Consider the following 19,924-nt stretch of genomic DNA (forward strand, 5'->3'; position numbering starts at 1 on the left):
GGAGATCAGCTTGGTGCTTTGTGACCGCCTGGAGGGGTGGGATAGGGAGGGTGGGAGGGAAGGAGACGCAAGAGGGAAGACATATGGGAACATATGTATATGTATAACTGATTCATTTTGTTATAAAGCAGAAACTAACACACCATTTTAAAGCAATTATACCTCAATAAAGATGTTAAAAACAAAATAAAACAAAACAAAAAAACCAGATCCTCATGTGTTCCCTGTCTCTGTTGACAGTCACTGTCCACCTTGGCCCATAAGTGGGAGGAGACCTCAGAGTAATTGTCTCTCATCCCATGGTTCTGCTACTTCCCAAGCATCTCTTTAATTTGGCCCCCTTCTCTATCCCTACTCCATTGGGCTATTTCCATGGCCTCCTGATTAATCTCTTTACCTCAGGCCTCTGCTCTCCATTCCCTTTGTACACTCTGCCCCTTGCCTGCTTTGGACCTCTGACCCCTCTGCCCACAGGACATAGGTGCTGTGGGCCCTGCTCAGCCTTTTCTGCCACCTCTGCCCTCCACACACGCTGCACACCAGTATGTCTGTGTGGGACCCCAAACATCCTGCAGACATTTCCTGCTGTGCCCCTTGGCAGATGTCCTTCTTGCCCTGGAGGTGTCCTTCTTGCTTGTGACACCTCGTGCAGTCTTGCCTGACCCCTTCAGCCATGATCATGTCTCTGATGACACTTGCCACCCTGTCGCATGTGATCCTTCCACATTTATGCAACTGTATCCTTGCTGGGTTGTGAACTCCTTGGGACTGGACCACATCTTTTTATAGCAGCTCTCCCAGAGTGAGCACAGATGCCCTTGGGCTATGGGAGCAGGCCATTCCTGCATTTCCCTGTGCTTTGCCTCAGTGAAGTAGCTTCAGTAAGCCAAATGTGTTTTGGAACCAGTGCCGAGTCAGGTCCCCCTGGCCTGCAACCTGCCTTGGGCTAGAAGCCTTCATCTGGAGCTCAGCCTCCCATCACCGCCCTATTGTGGCACTGATAGTGCATGGGGGCTCTGCCACTACCTTCATTCTGTAGGAGGAGTCACTGTCTCCCCTTTTCTGTATGTCGGGGCTCAGTGTTGTTGAACCAACTACTGGCTCACTTTTGCTCATGTGAGGAAAGACACCTAGGGCTGTGGTTGGCTTCCCGAGCAGTGTAGCTCAGTGGCCAAGAACATAGACTCTGGAGCCACACTGCATTTGCATCCTGGCAGCTGTGTTACCTAGAGCAAGTTACTTAACTGCTCTGGGTCTCAGTTTCCCCATGTGTAAAATGGATGCGATACTAGTACCTAACTCATATATGGGATGGGTATGGGGATTGAGTGCTTAAAGTGCTTAGAATAGTGCCTGATACAAAAGAGGGGTACACAAATTTTAGCTTCTATTGTTATTGAGAAGGTTTTTTTTTTAATGTATGTATATATTTATTTATTTTTGGCTGCGTCGGGTCTTCATTGCTGTGCGTGGGCTTTCTGTAGTTGTGATGAGTGGGGGCTATTTTTCGTTGCTGTGCGCGGGCTTCCCATTGTGGTGGCTTCTCTTGTTGCAGAGCACAGGCTCTAGGCGTGCAGGCTTCAGTAATTGTGGCATGTGGGCTCAGTAGTTGTGGCACGCGGGTTCTAGAGCTCAGGCTCAGTAGTTGTGACACATGGGCTTAGTTGCTCCACGGCATGTGGGATCTTCCTGGACCAGGAATTGAATCCGTGTCCCCTGCATTGGCAGGCGAATTCTTAATCACTGTGCCACCAGAGAAGTCCCCAGAAAGGTTTTTGTTTGTTTGTTTGTTTTTCCTACCTGAGGAAGAAAGTACCTATACATTTAAAGTTCTTTTATGGGTGTTTGTGTATCAGAGTGGAGTTAGGTGTAATCTGAACTACATTTTCTCTCCAGTGCTGTGTTTTCTGTATTTGAGTAGACACGTTTAGTACATTAGCTGGAGGTGAATTACGGAGGACGAAGATGGAATAGCAACCAAAGTCAGGATGTTGATGTTTTGAGTGTTTTCTTATAGGTTTTCCTGTACTGGCTCAGCAAGCCCATCTTTGCCTTTAGGGCTGTCAGGAGTCGAGGGTAGCCACGCTGGGGGTCTCACTTGGCTCTGGGAGCAGGTGGTAACAGGGAGTGCTTTTCGTGTGAGGCTGTGTGCTCAGTTTTTCCTGGGAACATATGGGCATGTCGTAGCTTGCATGGTCAGAGGTTTTCTGTTGGAAGATGTGGAAGTTTTGATGTTTATCTTTTATAAAGTGTTTTTGGCCTCCTTAAGTATGAACCAAGGAACAGGTGTGGCCCAAAATAAGAATGTCAGAACGCTTGACTAAATGGCTTTGCAGCCAGGAAGGATGATCGGCAGGTAGGTGAGTGTACCTGCAGCCCCACCCTTCGGTTGTTGAGCTGGCAGCAAACCGCATGGGCTGGGATCCCTGGATTGGAGAAGCAGGAGGAAAGTCGGGGTGTGGATATAGGGGGATTTGGGCTTCTCCCAAGCTCGGGTGCTTTGAAGGGGGCAAGGATAGAACAGATCTTCCTTCTGTGTCTTGTACGTCAGACAGAGCCAGGGAGACTCAGGCTGTGTTGATAGGTGGCCTCATCCGCATCAGAGCTGGACAGCTGATAGTTTCCTCCTTCCATTTCCTTGGAGGAGACAGCTGTTCTCTTGGGGTAGCATCTATTACCTTAATTACTACAACCCCTCAAAGGAGAACCCAGGCCCGTTGAGGCATCCTTTCCTTGAACTGTTGGAAAAGAAGCAGCTGGAAGAACCACAGATGGGGATTGGGGATGGGGGGGCATATCTTCTGAAGCAAATGGCACCTGGCAGCTGGGCCTCAGTGGGGGTGAGAGGGGAGGGTGTAGTGGTAGGGCAAGGAGGGGTGGCAGGGCGACTGTCTGCTTTCATTCCACATGATGGGTCATGATCCAGTGAGCATCTTTTCCTCTCCCTGGAGCTGACCTTATTAAGACTGTTACCTTACTAACAGAGTGAGCTATTAGGAGCACACCCATGGGAGTGTTTGTGTCCTAATCCCTGTGGCTGGGGCCTGCTTCTACTGGGTGGGACACATTCTGCAAACAGCTGATATTTCATGTCTGTGTGTGCCATGGGAAAGGAACAGCAGATAGCAGAGATCAGGGCAGAGCCCTGAGGGGTCCATGCCAGGTTCATGAGGGCAGAGGCTAGCTCCTGTCGGTGTGGCAATAAATAACTGAGTGTTGGATATCCTTCCTCTCTATCCTCCTAAGGATATGCAGAATAAGGTGTCTGCTCAGAGCAAATACCAATAGTAGGTGGCTTTGTGCAGCAGATGTCTTAGAGATTACTGACACGTAAGTGGGTTTCCAGTAGTCTGGAAGTGCTGTTAGTCTGTACCCACCAAATGGGGACTGCTTCTGTCCCACTCCATGTGGGCTGAGACCCTTGTTCCCCACAGCTGATGAGCCCCCTTTGTATTCATCATTGACCACCACCTCTCTTTGGAGCATCTTTCACCTAGGATCTACGTTGCTTCACAGGGGTCTACCGTGGGGCTGCTCATTCTCTCCGTGAGGGAGGTCGTGCTTCTCTCCAGCTGAGTGGGTTGAATTATCAGGGCGCCACTGGGTGTCTGGGTTACCTCCTCCTAATCCCGGCAGTGCGCCTGGGAATAGGCCTCAGCAACCCTGGCTTGATTGTAGGCGCTGTACAAGCCTCCCAAGTGAGTACTGCCTGAGGCTGGTGAAGGGAAGAAGCTGACTCGTGATGGTCCTGAGTTCACGCCTGTAAGGTACCTTGAGGCAGCCCTCCCTGGAAAAGGGGGGCAGCCAGGAGATTCCCTGAAGCCACTGGAACAGCTGCCCAGGACCTGCCCAGCTGTGGGAAGATAGGTTGGGGTTTATGTGCTTGGTGCTGCCCAACCCCTTGTTGCCTTTCTCATTCTGTTCTTTCTTTGAAATGTCCTTAGGAAATGACTGGGTGAGAGTGGAGGGATAGAAACCCAGAGGCCTTGTAGCTCTGGCAGCAGGTTCTACTGGGCAGTCCAGGCAGAGGGTGGTTTGGTAGTTGGGCCCAAGGGCCAGGTAGCTGGTCCAAACTCCTGGTGGTTCACATGGGGGTTAATGGTTTGTGCCACAGGACCCTCCCCAGTCCCTACTATGGAGCTTGTTTCATGTAAGAGGCCCTCTGTTTCCCTGCTGCTCCTCTCTGGGCCAGCAGTGCCCTTGGCCCTGTGGCCAGTTAAGCCCGTGGTCCTTTTCCATGGGCCTTTCTTACCTCACCCACAGGGAGAGCTGTATTACCACAGTGTATCAGGGCTCCTTGGCAGCCTTTTAAAATGAGGCAGCTAAGATAACAAATAAGTTATTATTCCTGGACCTGGGGATTTCTTGTCTACAGTATCCTGTTTTCTTCTTCCAGATACCAGCTCCTACCTCTCTGTAGCACAGAGGTAAAATTTTTGGATTTAAGGCTATGTTTTTCAGGGCAAGTTAAGTCCTTTGAGATAAGAGGTTTCATCGACAGCAGAAGAGCCAGTTCTGAAACCTGAGTTTGTCAGTCTCTGAAAACAGAGATTATCAGGTGTCATCTGGTGTGGCTGGAGGCTGGGGCCACATGAGGGTGGAGCTGAGTGGGGACCAGTTACTGCTCAACCTCTTGTTGCCTCCTTGAGGGAGTCCGTATCTAGGGGTCCTGGAAATACTGGACTACCACACTGGGCCTTCTTTTGGGAAGGGTTTTATGCATGCCCATTTCTCAGGATCTGGCAGTATGTGCGGAAAGTCACAGGCGCCTACATTACCAGGGGTCATCTGTCCACTAACTTTCCCCAGAACTTTGAAAGGACCTTAGTGGAAATAAGGACAAGCCAAACCCAATCCCAGAGGAGAGATACCAAGGCCTGGGAGCTGAGGTTGTACCTCAGTTTAGTGGGACAGTTCACCCCTTTCCTTAGCCTGATTGAGCATGGATGACAGACCCAGCCTGTTCTCTGGGAGCCTGAGGCATTGGCAGGTAGCCCTGCCAAATGTGCCAGGTGCCACTTGAGCCATGTCTTAGCCAGACCCAGCAAGACCCACCCTGGATGTCCCTGGGCCTCTCCTGGCAATCAGGTATCTATTTCTGTCAGGGTTGGGGAGGAATATGACCTGTAGAAGGCCCCTTTATATGCAGGTGCTGGCTGTACAGTCCCTCACCCTGCCTGCCCATGGCTTCAGGCTGACATCTATCTCAGTGTAGGGCCTGGGTACCCCTATGAGGGCAGGCTCTACATGGTGTCACAGCTATCTGCAGAGATAGCCTTTTTCTCCTGCCCTCTTTGCCTTGGCTTTCATGTTGAACTACCATAAAGAGAAGACCCTCCAGGGCACCCCTGGCCCCTTTGGCCTGGAGCTGCCAGAGCATCACCTTAGGCTTGTGTTGGTCCTGTTCCTTGGTCCCAAGGTTCCTAGAACTTGGGGTAACAGTCTTGTGAGTACTATGACGGGACTTCCTGATGCCACCACACGGAGTTTGCTGAATGAGAGAATCTCTTTTGCTTTCCCATTATCCATTGTCGAGCTGCTCCAGGCAGTGGGTCCGATATTTGAGGTTATGGGGAAAACATTTGTCTGATGGATTTCCAGGGAGTGGTGACTCTGAGTGAGTGACCATCCTTGAGAAGCAGCCCTGCCATGAGGTCTCCTATGACATATGTGCTCTCTCCACAGCGACCCCAGGTTTAGGAAGCACCCTGGCTAAACCAGCCCAGCGCCTTCCCTCCATAGCCAGCCCCATGAATGACATGGCTGTTGAACTCTGCCGACTGCTCCGAGGGCCAGGTGACCTCCCCAGGAAACTGGGGACAAGTAAGAGTGGAACAGGCCTAGGGCTGCCGTTGGCGGGCTGTTAGTTAGGAAAGCCAGCTCCACCCCTCTCGCTCCCTCAGGAAAGAAAGGAGCAGGAAGTCCGAAGTGCCCGGCTTGACCATGGAGCTGATGCTAGAGACAGAGAGGGCAGGGAAACTTGCCAGGGAGTGCCTCCTGTAGGCTGGTGTTCCATGTCCATCCTCGTTTAATCTTCCACCAACCCTGAAAGAGTTCAGCCAAGGGAACTCAGAGGGCTAAGAAGAGACAGAATTGGGATTCAAACCCAAGTCTTTCTGATCCCAAAGTCCAGTGATGATCAGGATCCATTTCTTGGGGAGAGATGGCTGATTTGGTGGCATGGGGATCAGCGCTTAGGCTAGTTTGTGATGCCTGAGCTGGACCCTGTGTGCTGGTCATTTGCGGGCTAGGACTAGAACCCAGTGGACAGGCGCAGCACCAGTCCCCTTCCAGGTTTCTGTGCTAATGTGCTGATGATGTGGAAATCTTTCTACTCAGAAGTAGGAGTCCTCTCCATTCCTAGTTCCCCTGGGACTGAGGCCCTTGACGTGTCCTGCCAGGTGGGAGTGGCATGGGGCAGCTCTTGGAGCAATCATGCTGGAGTCCCTGGCACCCCTATAGGGAGTCTCCCACTTTGAGGACACTGTAACCAGGGATGGCATCTGGGAGTGCCAAGATGGTGAGCCATTTCCTCAGCCACCCCCATACTTCTGTGATTGGGAGTTCCCCTCTGAGTGATGATGGAGGGGGAAGTGGGTGGTGCCAGAGCATCTGAACTGGGCACTTGGGGCCTCCTGCCTCCTGGCCTGAAGCCTCCTGGCGTGGCTTCTCCTTGCACCACTGGCATCTGATAGGTGTCTGACGTGGCAGGGATAGGCTTTTCGATGTGGGCACCAGGCTGGCTATCCCTCCATTCTCTCTGGGAGTGACAGGGCTTATTCTCTTTGGAGAGGGAAGAATGGTTAGTTGGGTGGCACTCTCTGTCACAGTGTTGTCCCTATCGTGCAGCACCAGCTATCCTTTGACCCAGAGCCACCTGGACCTGTCTCCCTACAGGGCCTGATAGCTGTGCAGGGCAGCTGAGCCCCCTCGTTTTCTTCTGGCCCTCACATCCCACTGTCCTCTGAGACAGCTGGCTCTGGCCCTGTGGTGAGGGTGACAACTCTAATTCCTGGGCACATCACCCCGGCTTCACACCAGGCCCATCCAGGGATGGGTGACTGCTTATCCTGCCAGGACTCACGCTTAGGAAGTTGTTGACTTTGACTCCAGGGCAGGAATAGGGGGTTGGAGGAGGTCCTGTCCTGAAGCTGAGGGTGGTGGGGCTGGAGGGCAGACTTACCCAGGCAGAGGTATGGGAAAGACCATAGTTGCTAGACTCTCTTAATGAGGAGGACTAAGAACCATGGATTCTTCTAGAGCTGGCAGGGATATTTGCATCACCTGCCCTGTTTCATAGATGAGGAAACTGAGACCAGAGAAGTTAAATGACTTTCCCAGGGATAGAGCCAGGTCTGCAGCCTCTTTCAAAGGTTTGGAAGTGGCTTCGCTATTAGTCTGTGTAAAAGGGGGCATGATATAGCCAGATTGCTCTAACTCCTTTGCTTTGCTTGAAAAGAAAAATCACGATAACAAAACTCACAGTCAAGCCCAGGATTGCCCATGGTGGTATGTCAGCATGGTCTGACCCCAGTGTCTTGTACTTCAGGCTTCCTGCCAGCCCTTGACCCATTTCCCTTTTCATTTCAACATACATTTCTTGAGCACCTACTGTGGGCCACGTGTTATGCAAGGTAAAGAAAAAGATGCTTGGATGTGGCCCCTTTAGTCAGAGAACTTTGGTTGCTTCAAGGTAGAGAATCCCGTCTCTAACCAACTTGGTCAGCCATACCTCAGGGCAAGCAGAGGAGCGAAGTCTTAGGGACTCAAATGGTGTCTGGGACTTTTCTTTCTGTCTCTGTCCCTGTCTTAAAAGTCCCTGCTTTCTGTTTATTAGCTTTAGTCTGTCAAACTGGCTTTCTACATGAAGTTGGAACAATGACAGCACAGAGCTTTGAGACCCGCTCTCCTCCCAGCTCCCTTGTACAAAAATTCCGGGAAGATCTCTTACTGGTCCAGCTTGGGTCAGGGAGGAGGCTAACTAGGATTGGCAGTCCCCACCGAAGCCACAGGGTTGGCACAGGGAAGGAGCTACTTCTTAGGAAAAGGAATGCTATCGCCCAGTGAAGGGGAGCTGGCAGACAAATCCTGGCACTCCTTGTTCCCCTTTCCTGCTGTTTGTTCTTGCAGCCCTGGGGCACTTGTGCCCAGTCCCTTCTCAAAAGTTGATGGAACCCAGCCAGTTACCCACAGGGAGTAGTACTGGTCAGGTGACCAAGCCTAGGGTCCAGAAACCTTGTAGGGGTTACCTGAAGTTTGTTCTGATGGAGCCCAGTCTTCAGGAGCTCATGCTGTTCTACCTTTAAAGCATCTTCCTCTTCCCTACAGTTGGTTGGGGCCACCCCAGGAAGGAGGAGGTTTTGTCTTCACCCTCATGGGTACCTGCTTGGAGCTTACTTGATGTTCCTCAGAAGATAGGAGACCCGGCGACTTCCCTGGCGGTCCAGTGGTTAAGACTCTGCGCTTCCACTGCAGGGCATGCGGGTTTGATCCCTGTTTGGGTAACTAAATTCCCACAAGCCGCGTGGCTTGGCCAAAAAAAAAAAAAAAAAAGGAGACCCAAGCTTCTGAGAGTGTAATCTGCAGGACCACAGGCCTTTGTGGAGCCTCTCAGTGCCTCAGCTTTCTCAGCCCTCAGATGGGGATTACCATACTTACTGATTGGTTTGGAGTCTTGGAATGTTTCTTACAAGTAGACACCTAGGGCCCTTTGACAATGATGTCTAATTGCTCCCCTTTCATTTTGTAGAGAAGGGAACAAAGGTCTGAGGAGGTGAGTGACTGCCCAGAGCCTACCATCTTGGAGGGACAGTGCTATGTCCAGGACCAGGCTGCAGGGGCCCTTCAGGCCACACTGGCTACCCTGGCACACAGGACTACAGTGTTTCTTTCTAACAGAGGCCAAACCCCCCTCCTTAGCCCGAGACTGACAACAAAAAACAGACTCACTGCAGAATGTGCAACAGCAGTTAGGCCTTGGCCTTGTAGTTTTTCTTCTGTCTGCCCGATTCCTCAAGAATGGCCGTGCTGGTACTAGCTTCTGTCTGCTATACAGCTTCTCAAGCCCTGGGGAGAATGTTCATTGAGGGCGGGGTAACTGAATCCATTTAGAGTAACTTTGTGCCCTTTAACATGTCCTCATCTATTTTGGGCTTCTGGTGCCTTTCTCTTGTGTTTGTTCTGCCCTTTCTAGTCCTTGACTAGCCTGAATTTTTCTTCCAGAGGAAAAACAGAAAGCCATTGTGTGAGGACAACACATAGGAAAATCCTCCAATGACTTCATTTTAAGTTTTCTGTCCACACCACTGTTTGTTTAGTGAGTGTTCCCATGGCAGCCCTGCCACATCTGGGATGAGCCACAGTCATCTCACCTGCCTCGTATTGCCACCCAACTGCTTAGATGTCTAATAAGACATCTCAAACTTAATGTGTCCTAAAGATCTCTTCCTTCTGCCCATCTTCCCTGTCTCTTAGTAAATGGTACCACCATCCACCCATTTGCCTGGACAAAAACCTGGGAGTCATCCTTACTTCCCCTCATACTATCAGTGCCCACATCCAGCAAACCTTGTCACCTCTGCTCCCAGTCTTTCCTAAGTCTCACTCAGATCCAGCCCCACTGGCTCTGTTTCTCAGACATGCTGAGCTCATTCCCATGACCCCAAAAGTTCTTCCTTCTGATTCTCTCATCAAGCAGACCTCTCTGCTCAGGGGTCAGCCCTCAGCGAGGACTAACTTGACTACTCCACCTTGGTCAGTCCTCATCCCCAGTCCCACTTCCAGCCTATCGTCTGGCTTTGTTTTCTTCAGAGCACATTTCCTCTACCAGGTGTTTTCTTGTTTGCTTATTGATTTACTTATATATTAATGTCTTCTCTGCTCCTTTCACACCACCCACCACCCTCACTTTGTCATCTCCATGGAGTAGGCCTTTATTAACTAATTGATGACAGTTGGATGATGCATGTTCTTTCCAGAGGATGGGAAAATAGCACAGAGGTCTTTTTTTAAAAAATTTATTCATTTTATTTACTTACTTTTGTCTGCACTGGGTCTTCGTTGCTACGGGCGGGCTTCTCATTGTGGTAGGGCACAGGCTTAGCTGTTCCACGGCATGTGGGATCTTCCTGGACCAGGGCTCGAACCCATGTCCCCTGCATTGGCAGGCGGATTCTTAACCACTGTGCCACCAGGGAAGTCCAACACAGAGGTCTTAAACCAGGCTGCTGCTGCTGCTGCAGCCACTGTTACTAAATGAGCTGTATAATAACATTCTGTTTTTAACACAAGCTACCTTTCAAACACATACATATATACCTTATACACACACACAGGCTCTTAACTGTGTTTGGAAAAAATATTGGCTATGAAATGATAGCTTCAATTGAAGATACATTACAGCTCTGTGATTTTCTTTGAAAAGCTTTTATCTTCATAGCACTTTGACGAACAAGAGACAAGTAGCTGAGGTGTTGCGTCTCTGCACTGATCATTCCAGATGCTCAGAAACTTCTTCTACAGCCATAGTGGACTGTATTAGTTTCCTATTGCTGCTGTAACAATAGTAGTGACTTAAAATAATCATTTTACAGTTCTGGAGGACAGAAGTCCTAAAATCAAGGTGTCAGCAGGGTAGTAGTCTTTCTGGAGGCTCTTGGGGAGAATCCATTTCCTTGCCCTTTTTAGCTTCTAGAGTCCACCTACATTCCTTGATTTATGGCCCCCATCGTCCATCTTCAAAGCCAGCAGTGTAATAGCATCTTTCATTCTTTCTGTGCTTCCACCGTCACATCACCTTTTCTGACTTGACTCTTCTGCCTCTCCCTTACAAGTACCCCTATAATTGCATTATCCTACCCTCCCTGCCCCCAGATAATCCAGGATAATCTCCTCATTTCAAGAGCGTTGACTTAATCACTTCTGCAAAATCTTTATTACCATGCAAGTTAGCATATTTCACAGGTTCTAGAGATTAGGACCTAGGACATCTTTCGGAGGCCTTATTCAGTGTGTCACACGGACTATGAATTTTCTTCCTCTGGGCAAATCTATATAATTGACAAATCATTTGGAAATTGAAGAAAAACAAAACAAAACAGGAAAATGTGTCTATTTTTCAGCCAAACTGAGGTGATGGTGAATCCTGAATTGACTCTAAATAAATATTTTGTTTTTTTATTGAGTTCTTTGGTTTTTAAAAATTTTAAATCCATATTTATAGCTTGAGTAGCTTGAGTTAAAAATTCTATGGTAGGTTTGTCAAAATAATTATATAGTTTATTTTTGAAGAAAAGTATTCAAAAATACTTTAATTTTTATTTTAGGTCTTTGAAAATGTAAGCATCTGTTGTTTTGGTGATCATTATTGAGCAGCTCCCTTACACTGAGACAAAAATAGCTCCCAGATATCCTTGAGTCACTGACCAAGTTGGAAACAGTTCTTCCGGATGATTTCTCTAGCTTTAATAAATCAGATGGCCACATTTGTATTAGTTTTTTAAGAGTTACCTACTGCTTCAAAAAAAAAAGTACCTACTGCTTCAATTGGAGAAAGCTAAAAAAAAAAAAAAAAAAGAAAAAAAGAAAACCTTCCAGTGTGTGTCTTTTACCTTCTAGACAGTAAAATCTGCATAAATGATCTGTCACACAGGATCATCCTTGTGTGAGAAAGAAGTGGGCTGGAACTAGTCACTACACACAGATACACATACATGTATATGCACACACCTGTGTCACCGACTCCTGATGGTGGGGGTTGGGGGAAGGGTTAGGAAGCAGTGAGTGAGACAGGGACAGTCCCAGGAACAGTGACTGGTGATTGGAGAGGCTCAGCAGGAACCAGAATTGATCAAGGATGTGAGCAGTATGCTAGGGGAGGAACAAAGAATGTTACGGAAATCTTCAAGGGGCAAGCATTGGCAAACCCTGACGCACTGGCCAAAGGGAGGAGCCAGTGAGCATCTGTCAGCAGCGGTGGGCATAGTTCTGAGAGGAACCATAGGAACAGCAAGCAGTCTGTCTACAAGGACTCTTTGGGGACGGCTAGAATGGGCAGTGGCTTTGTTGGACAGTCTTCCCCCACAGCCACATGGCCTCAGGAGGTGGTAAGCAGTGGGCTTGGCTTAAGGGAAGGCTGTGCTGGTCAAACAGCATAGAGAGAGCCCCACCACCATCCCTGGCATCCCAGGCCACTGGAGCAGAAGTTTGGGTTTCTAGCAGCTGCAGGGCACTGTAGCAGAATAGCCCATCTTGGGAGACTCCATGCCGAGAACTCAGGCCTCTAGCCTGAATTCTGGTGCTCCTGGCTTTCTCTGAATTACACATATGTTCTTTGTATGTGGGAAGTGGGGCTTCTTGCTTAGGAACCCTTTCCCAGTGGGCACTGTAATCTTCACAAAAGCTACCAGAACTAATTGGTGAGTTTGACAAGGATGCAGGATACCAGATGAATATACAAAAAATCAAATACATGTGTGTTTAATAGCTTTATGGAGATAAAATTTACATACCATAAAATCTACTCTTTTAAAGTGTACAGTTCAGTGGTTTTTAACATGTTTACAGAGTTGTGCAACCATTATCATAATCTAATTTTATTTTATTTTATTTATTTTTAAAAATAGAACATATTCTTTGACCCTCAAGGATGCCCCACTTTCTGTACTCTTTTTTTAAAAATAAATTTATTTTTTAAATTTATTTATTTAGGCTGCTTTTGTTTTCCGTTGCTGTGCGCGGCCCTCCCGAGTTGCAGCAAGTGGGGGCCACTCCTCATTGTGGTGCATGGGCTTCTCACTGCAGTGGCTTCTCTTGTTGCAGAGCACAGGCTCCAGTCACGTGCGGGCTTCAGTAGTAGTGGCACTCAGGCTCAGTGGTTGTGGCTCTCCACAACTAGCTGCACACAGCAACAAAGACCCAACACATCCAAAAATAAATAAATAAAATAAATAAAATTTTAAAAATTCAATGTTATTAAAAAATATATATAATATCGAAAGTGAAATACTTAGAAATAAATTTGTTAAAAATCTGTTGAGAGAAATTAAAGAAGACCTAAATAAATGGAGAGGTATACCATGTTCATGGATTTGAATAATCAATATTATTAAGCTATCTATTCTCTCCAAATTGATCTGTAGATTCAACACAATCCCAATCAAAATCCCAGCAGGAAGTCAACTCTACACCAATTAAAAAAAAAAAAAAGTGGTAAAGAAAAAAAATCCCAGCAGGCCTTTGAGAGATACTGTTAAGAAAATGAAAAAGACAAGCTACAGACTGGGAGAGAATATTTGCGAAACACATTTTGTATCTAAAATATATCTATAACCTTATAGCTCAGTAAGATATACAACCTGATTTTTTTAAAAAATGGGTTAAAAATTTGAATAGACAATTCAATAATTTTCTAATAAACTGATGGTAAATAAGTATATGAAAAGATGCTCAACATCCTTGGACATTGGGGAAATGCAAATTAAAGCCCCTACATACCTACTAAAATGTCTAAGAGAAGAAGAAAAAAACAAAACAACCGACAGTAACAAGTGCTGGTGAGATTGTGAACTCATACATTGCTGGTGGGAATGCAAAACAGTACTGCTACTTTGGAAAACAGTTTGGCAGTTTGTTATCAAGTAAAAGATATACTTATCTTGTGATGTGGCAGTACCACTTCTTAGTATTTACTTAAGAGAAATGAAAACATATGTCTGCACAAAGACCTATATACAAATATTTATTGGCTTTATTCATAATAGCGAAAAATTAGAAACAACTATATGTCATCAACTAGTGAATGGACTAACTGTGGTATGTCCATACAGTGGAGTACTACTCAGCAATAAAAGAAACAAAATACTGGTATACCTAACAATGTGGATGAATCTCAAATGCATTATGCTAAGTGAAAGATGCCAGACACAAGAAACTCCAAATTCTGTGATTCCATTTATATGACATTCTGTAAAAGGCAAAACCATAGGAAAAAATCAGATCAGTGCTGCCGGAGACTTGGGGGTGCGTGGAGTGGAATTGACTGCCAAGAGGCATGAGGAAAAACTCTTTGGAGTGATGGAAATGTTCTATACCTTGATCGTGGTGGTGGTAACATTTGTTAAAACTTGTTCAACTATCAATTAAAAAGGAAGACTCTTATTACATGTAAATTATACTTAAGTTAAAAAAAACATTAAAAAAACAACAACCATGGGACTTCCCTGGTGGCGCAGTGATTAGGAATCCGCCTGCCAATGCAGGGGACACGGGTTCGAGCCCTGGTCTGGGAAGATCCCACATGCTGTGGAGCAGCTAAGCCCATGTGCTACAACTACTGAGCCCGTGTGCCACAACTACTGAAGCCCGCACACCTAGAGCCCGTGCTCCACAACAAAGAGAAGCCATCAGGGGCTTCCCTGGTGGTGCAGTGGTTAAGAATCCGCCTGCCAATGCAGGGGACACGGGTTCGATCCCTGGTCCGGGAAGATCCCACATACCACGGAGCAGCTAAGCCCCTGCACCACCACTACTGAGCCTGCGCGCTAGAGCCCGCGAGCCACAACTGCTGAATCTGCACGCCACAACTACTGAAGCTCGTGCGCCGAGAGCCCATTGCTCCTCAACAAGAGAAGCCACTGCAATGAGAAGCCTGCGCACCTCAATGAAGAGTAGCCCCCACTCGCCGCAACTAGAGAAAGCCCGCACGCAGCAACGAAGACCCAGTGCAGCCAGAAATAAATAAATAAGATAAATAAATTAAAAAAAAGAAAAACAACAACCATGATACACCTCAGAGTTCAGTTCAAGCCTCTTCTCCTTCATGAGGCTTTCCCCAACCACCTCCTTGTTTCATGGCCCTCTGGTAAGTCCCTTCCAGGGCACTCATGGTTTTGGTTCCTGTCAACCACAGCTTGGGCTCCTTCTTCAGTAGGGCTGCCTCAACTCCTCAGGGCAGTGACTTGCTGAACTCACTGCTCATTTTGCATAGCCAGACCCTGCCCACAGCTGACTCTGTGAGAGGGCAGGAATGCTGGTGAGGTGGTAGCAGGCTGGGGAGAGGAGCTCAGACCTGGGTGGGCTTCTGTGACTGTCTTGTTTTTCTCTCAAGTACCTCACCTCAGCTCTTGCTCTCTTTTCCCCCACAGGTTGGGATAAACATTCCTATGGTTACCATGGTGATGATGGGCATTCCTTCTGCTCCTCTGGGACTGGCCAGCCCTATGGTCCCACATTCACTACAGGAGACGTGATTGGCTGCTGCGTCAACCTCATCAATGGCACTTGCTTCTACACCAAGAATGGCCACAGCCTTGGTGGGTACATAGGGGACCTTGGAGGGTCTGCCCTGTGGAGCCACTTTGGTTGGTGAGAGGCTTTGAAGCCAAAGCAGTGTTGTAGATCCTCTGCTGAGCTCAAGGCAACTGCAGTCATTTCCTAGCATCGGAGCCCTGCAAGGGGAACGGAGGGTATAGAAGTGGTCCCTTTGTTAATCCATCCATTCAGCAGCATTTATCGAGCCTGGGTCAGTGCTGAGAGAGCAGCAATGTCGTGGTCGTGCTCCTGGCCTGTGTGACACTCGTTGGAGCGAGGTTTAGGGTCAGTGAGAAGTTTGAGGGGCCCTAGTACATACTTGACAGTGGTAGTGATTTGCATGCCTGTCGCCTGGGCCCAGACTTTCTCTGGCCCTTCTGCAGGGCACTGGTTGCTATGGAGCAACAGTGAGGGCTGCTCTAGTACAGGAGGTAAACAGGCCGGAGTCAGATGGGGTCAGATCTCTTCTGGCCTGTTTGTGGTTAATAGACAGCAACCTGGACAGAGTTATATTGAAAAAGCCCCTTTGGTTAAACTGAGAAGGAGGGACTGATTGGAGTAAGGGCTGAGGAAGAGGCAGGTGGCATGAGCCGTGGCCGTGGTGATGGGTGCAGGCAGTGGAGAACAGGCCTGCAAAGGACTAGGGGTGCCGCAGCGGGGCTTAGTGATAGATGGGGTGCACTGGAAAGAAGGGAACATGGTAAAGTGGCTAGATTAGTGGTGCTGTCAACTAGGATCAGAAACCCAGGAGAAGCAGCAGTCCTTGGGAGGTCTTGAGAACTCTGGAGGATACCTTGAAGAGTAGTCCTGTACACATATAGGAATTTAGGATTAGAAACTAAGACAGAGAGGAACTTTGGCTATTCTGACACCTTGCCCTAGTAGGGCTGACTGCTATTTGGCCCTCGAGTGAGTGGAACCCATGGCCAAAGTGGCCCTGAGGTGGTACCTAACTGCTGGGCCTGCCTGCCTGGGTTTGCAGAGGTCTCTAATCTGGCAGAACCCTACAGCCAGGTTGACCACAGACCTTGACAGGAAAGGGAGTTGGGCATTTTACTTTGAACCCAACTTGTAGGAGGCTCACTTGCCCTGGTTTGCGGGACAGTCAAAAGGTGGCTGCCACTCCCCACATCCCTCTGTAGCTTCTCCAGGAGATGAGCCCGGGCAAGACCAGGGGACCTGGGTGGAAATGGGGTTTACTTGTGGCTGGGGCTGAGCGAGCAGGAGCCAGCATTCCTCAACAGGGCCGTCAGATGCCACAGCCTAGAATGGGCAGCCAAGAGCATAGCACAGATGATGCAGAGCTGACCCAGGTGCACATCCGGAAAGACTCTCCCCTGAAATCCATAGCCACCTAGCTGCAGTTGCTGATATCCAGCCTGTGAGGAGCTAGCTGCTGGAGGGCAAGGCCAAGGTCTCAAGATGACTTCTCATTCCCCACTCTGTTCTCTGACTCCAGCTATTTCCTGCCTCTTGACTTTTCTGCTGTCAGAGTCCCAGGGGCCACTGTTATGGGCTATCAGTCCTTACCCAAGCCCTGTTTCACTTGCCTCTCCAAGCCAGGCCCAGTTCTGCCTGTCTGCTCTGAATACCTGCCCTCCTTACATCTCTTCAGCTTGTCCACACTTTGCTCAGAGCATGGAACCTGTTGTGGGACATAAGATTTGGGGCATATCTGCTGTCCCTTCTGTACCTGCACCTCCCTCCTCTGGGCCCTAAGCTCTTTGTCAGTCAGATCCCTAGGTCTCTAAGGAGCTCATGGCCACCTTAATGTCAGCCTGGACCCTCACACTGTTTTTATTTTATTTATTTGTTTATTTATTTAGGCTGGTTTGGGTCTTTGTTGCTGCACGCAGGCTTTCTCTAGTTGTGGCGAGCGGAGGCTACTCTTTCTTGTGGTGCACAGGCTTCTCATTGCGGTGGCTGCTCTTGCTGCAGAGCATGGGCTCTAGGTGCATGGGCTTCAGTAGTTGTGGCACGTGGGCTCAGTAGTTGTGGGACGTGGGCTCAGTAGTTGTAGCTCGTGGGCTGTAGAGCTCAGGCTCAGTAGTTGTGGTGCACGGGCTTAGTTGCTCTGTGGCATGTGGGATATTCCCGGACCAGGGCTTGAACCCATGTCCCCTGCATTGGCAGGCAGATTCTTAACCATTGTGCTACCAGAGAAGCCCCCTCACACTGTTTTTAAAAACTCATCTCCCAGGACTTCCCGGGCAGTCCAGTGGTTAAGACTCCACACTTTCCACTGCAGGGGGCATGGGTTTGATACCTGGTTGGGGAACTAAGATCCCACATGCCATGTGGCACGACCAAAAAAAATAGAAAAATAAAAAAAACTCTCTCTAGTATATGTTTTTTTTGTTTTGGTTTGGTTTTTAAATTAATTAATTTATGTATTTATGGCTGTGTTGGGTCTTCGTTGCTGTGAGCGGGCTTTCTCTAGTTGCAGTGAGCGGGGGCTACTCTTCATTGTGGTGCGCGGGCTTCTTATTGCGGTGGCTTCTCTTATTGCAGAGCACGGGCTCTAGGCACGCAGGCTCAGTAGTTGTGGTGCACGGGCTTAGTTGCTCTGCATGTGGGATCTTCCCGGACCAGGGCTCAAACCCATGTCCCCTGCATTGACAGGCAGATTCTTAACCACTGCACCACCTGGGAAGTCCCCCCTAGTACATGTTTATATAGACCCCATGGAAGTCCTCACACATCTTGTAATAAAACTTCCTTTAGGCCTATATTATCTATTTTTCAAGCCTGTCACGATCTTCTTTGGTCTTGCTTTTTCTATCTCGAGTATTTGGTATCCTCTTCAGCATTGTATTAACCTAACTTTTGATAAACATGTTTATTTGTGTTTTCATCAAGATATTGATAAAAATATTGGAAGAGGACAAGGCTGGATTTGAGCCCTTCAGCCTACAGCTTGTCCAGGTAGACACCAGCCATTTAAGAATCACTTCATTATGTTAATTGAATCTTGTGTTTTTCTGTCTTTTCCACAAGGATACTACTGAGACCTTACTAAAAAATGGATATGACCCGTCCTCTGCATTTTCTAGATCACGAAATTTGATGGAAAGTCAATGAAAGTGATAGACCACTTGGTGAATCTTCTAATGACCTTGTTTCCTTTTCACAAGCCAGCTTATCAATATAATGCACTTCAGAATCTCACGCAGGATCAGTGAGCCAATCATTGCTTTCTAACCTCAGAACATTTCTCCCTTTAGAGAAGCAGAGTGATGTTTCCTGCCTCTGGCCGCCCCGCTCCTTTTATTTGCTCCGTTGTCCTCTGTCACAGCACTCACCCTATGTGTCATTGGTCAGTTGTCTGTGTAATTATTAGTTGCACACCATCTCTCTTGCTGGAGTTTGCAGCACTTTTAGGGCCAGGCTTACAGCTGGCTCCCTATTGTCTGTCATAGGGCCTAGCTCCTGGGAGGTCTCAGCAAATACTTGATGGGAGAACAAATGAACACTGAGTGAATGGAGACTGGAGACTGACGTCTCACCCACAAGTGGTCCATGAGCTTTCAGAGTAATTTTTTTTTTGCCTGCATTGCACAGCATGTGGGATCTTGGCTTTCCTACCAGGGATCGAACCCACACCCCCTGCAGTGGAAGCGCGGATTCTTTTTCTTTTTTTAAATAAATTTATTTATTTATTTTTGGCTGCGTTGGGTCCTCGTTGCTGCGCGCGGGACCTCTCTAGCTGTGGCGAGCAGGGGCCACTCTTCGCTGCGGTGCATGGGCCTCTTATTGTGGTGGCCTCCCCCGTTGCAGAGCACGGGCTTTAGGGCGCCTGGGCTTAGTTGCTCCGCGGCACGTGGAATCCTCCCAGACCAGGGCTCGAACCTGTGTCTCCTGAATTGGCAGGCAGACTCTTAACCACTGTGCCACCAGGGAAGTCCCCAGAGTAATTTTTATACAGGCTCTTTATACCCTCAGCCTCAGTGACCCCTGAGCTGTGTCTTTTTGGCTAAGGGTACTTCTTAGCAGCAGGTTTGAATGTCCTATTTGCATCCTGGATCTTTGCCTGGCCCTTCTCAGATCTTCCCGTGGGCCATCTCAGATCTTGCCATCACAATGTCTTTGTGGAGGCTCCCAGAGACCTACAGGGAGCGGTGTTGCCCTTGTTCAGTGCAATAGGGGGTGGAGTAGCCTCTTTCCTCATCCTCCTGGAAGCACCTCAAGGCCTTGTCCTTCCTGAGTGCCATTGTGAGTAGAGGTAGGCAAGCCCGAGTAGGTCATCCCCTGGGTAGAAATGTGGCAGTTGTCTCGCCCTGTGGCGCAACTCTAGCCAACTTGTACATAGACCTCACAGTTTATGAAGCAGCTTTCATAGAGAATCTGTTTCTCCTTTCTTCTTGAGGTGTTGGGTATATTGTTACCCCCTTTTTTCAGATGGGCTCAGGGAGGTTGGGTAGCTTGCCAAAGGTCACACTGCAGATAATTGATGGAGACTGGACTCCACTTTCTTCCAGGGTTCTGTGGGCTTCTTCGCGAGCCTGGGAGTACAGCAGCAGTAGCCTGGCCACACTGAGATTCATGGGGGCAGCTCCCATGCAGACCTGGTGGGTGGACACGGAAGGGCTTCCAGATTCCATCCTGCTAGTTCTGT

At 48.4% G+C, this 19,924-nt stretch overlaps 1 protein-coding gene across 2 annotated transcripts in view; it reads left to right on the forward strand.

The window, feature by feature from the left end:
* The window catches only part of RANBP10 (RAN binding protein 10), a gene marked incomplete at its 5' end in the record, with an annotated part of 63,390 nt that overhangs the window by 29,214 nt on the left and 14,252 nt on the right, over positions 1-19,924 (forward strand). For both annotated transcript variants that reach the window (XM_079907199.1, XM_079907200.1), the window contains one exon: positions 15,144-15,311. In XM_079907199.1, coding sequence (XP_079763325.1) covers positions 15,144-15,311 — 168 coding nt within the window. The remainder of the gene's footprint in view (positions 1-15,143; positions 15,312-19,924) is intronic.

The sequence above is a fragment of the Stenella coeruleoalba genome, assembly GCF_951394435.1.
Source record: "Stenella coeruleoalba genome assembly, chromosome: 20".
NCBI classification, from domain to species: domain Eukaryota; kingdom Metazoa; phylum Chordata; class Mammalia; order Artiodactyla; family Delphinidae; genus Stenella; species Stenella coeruleoalba.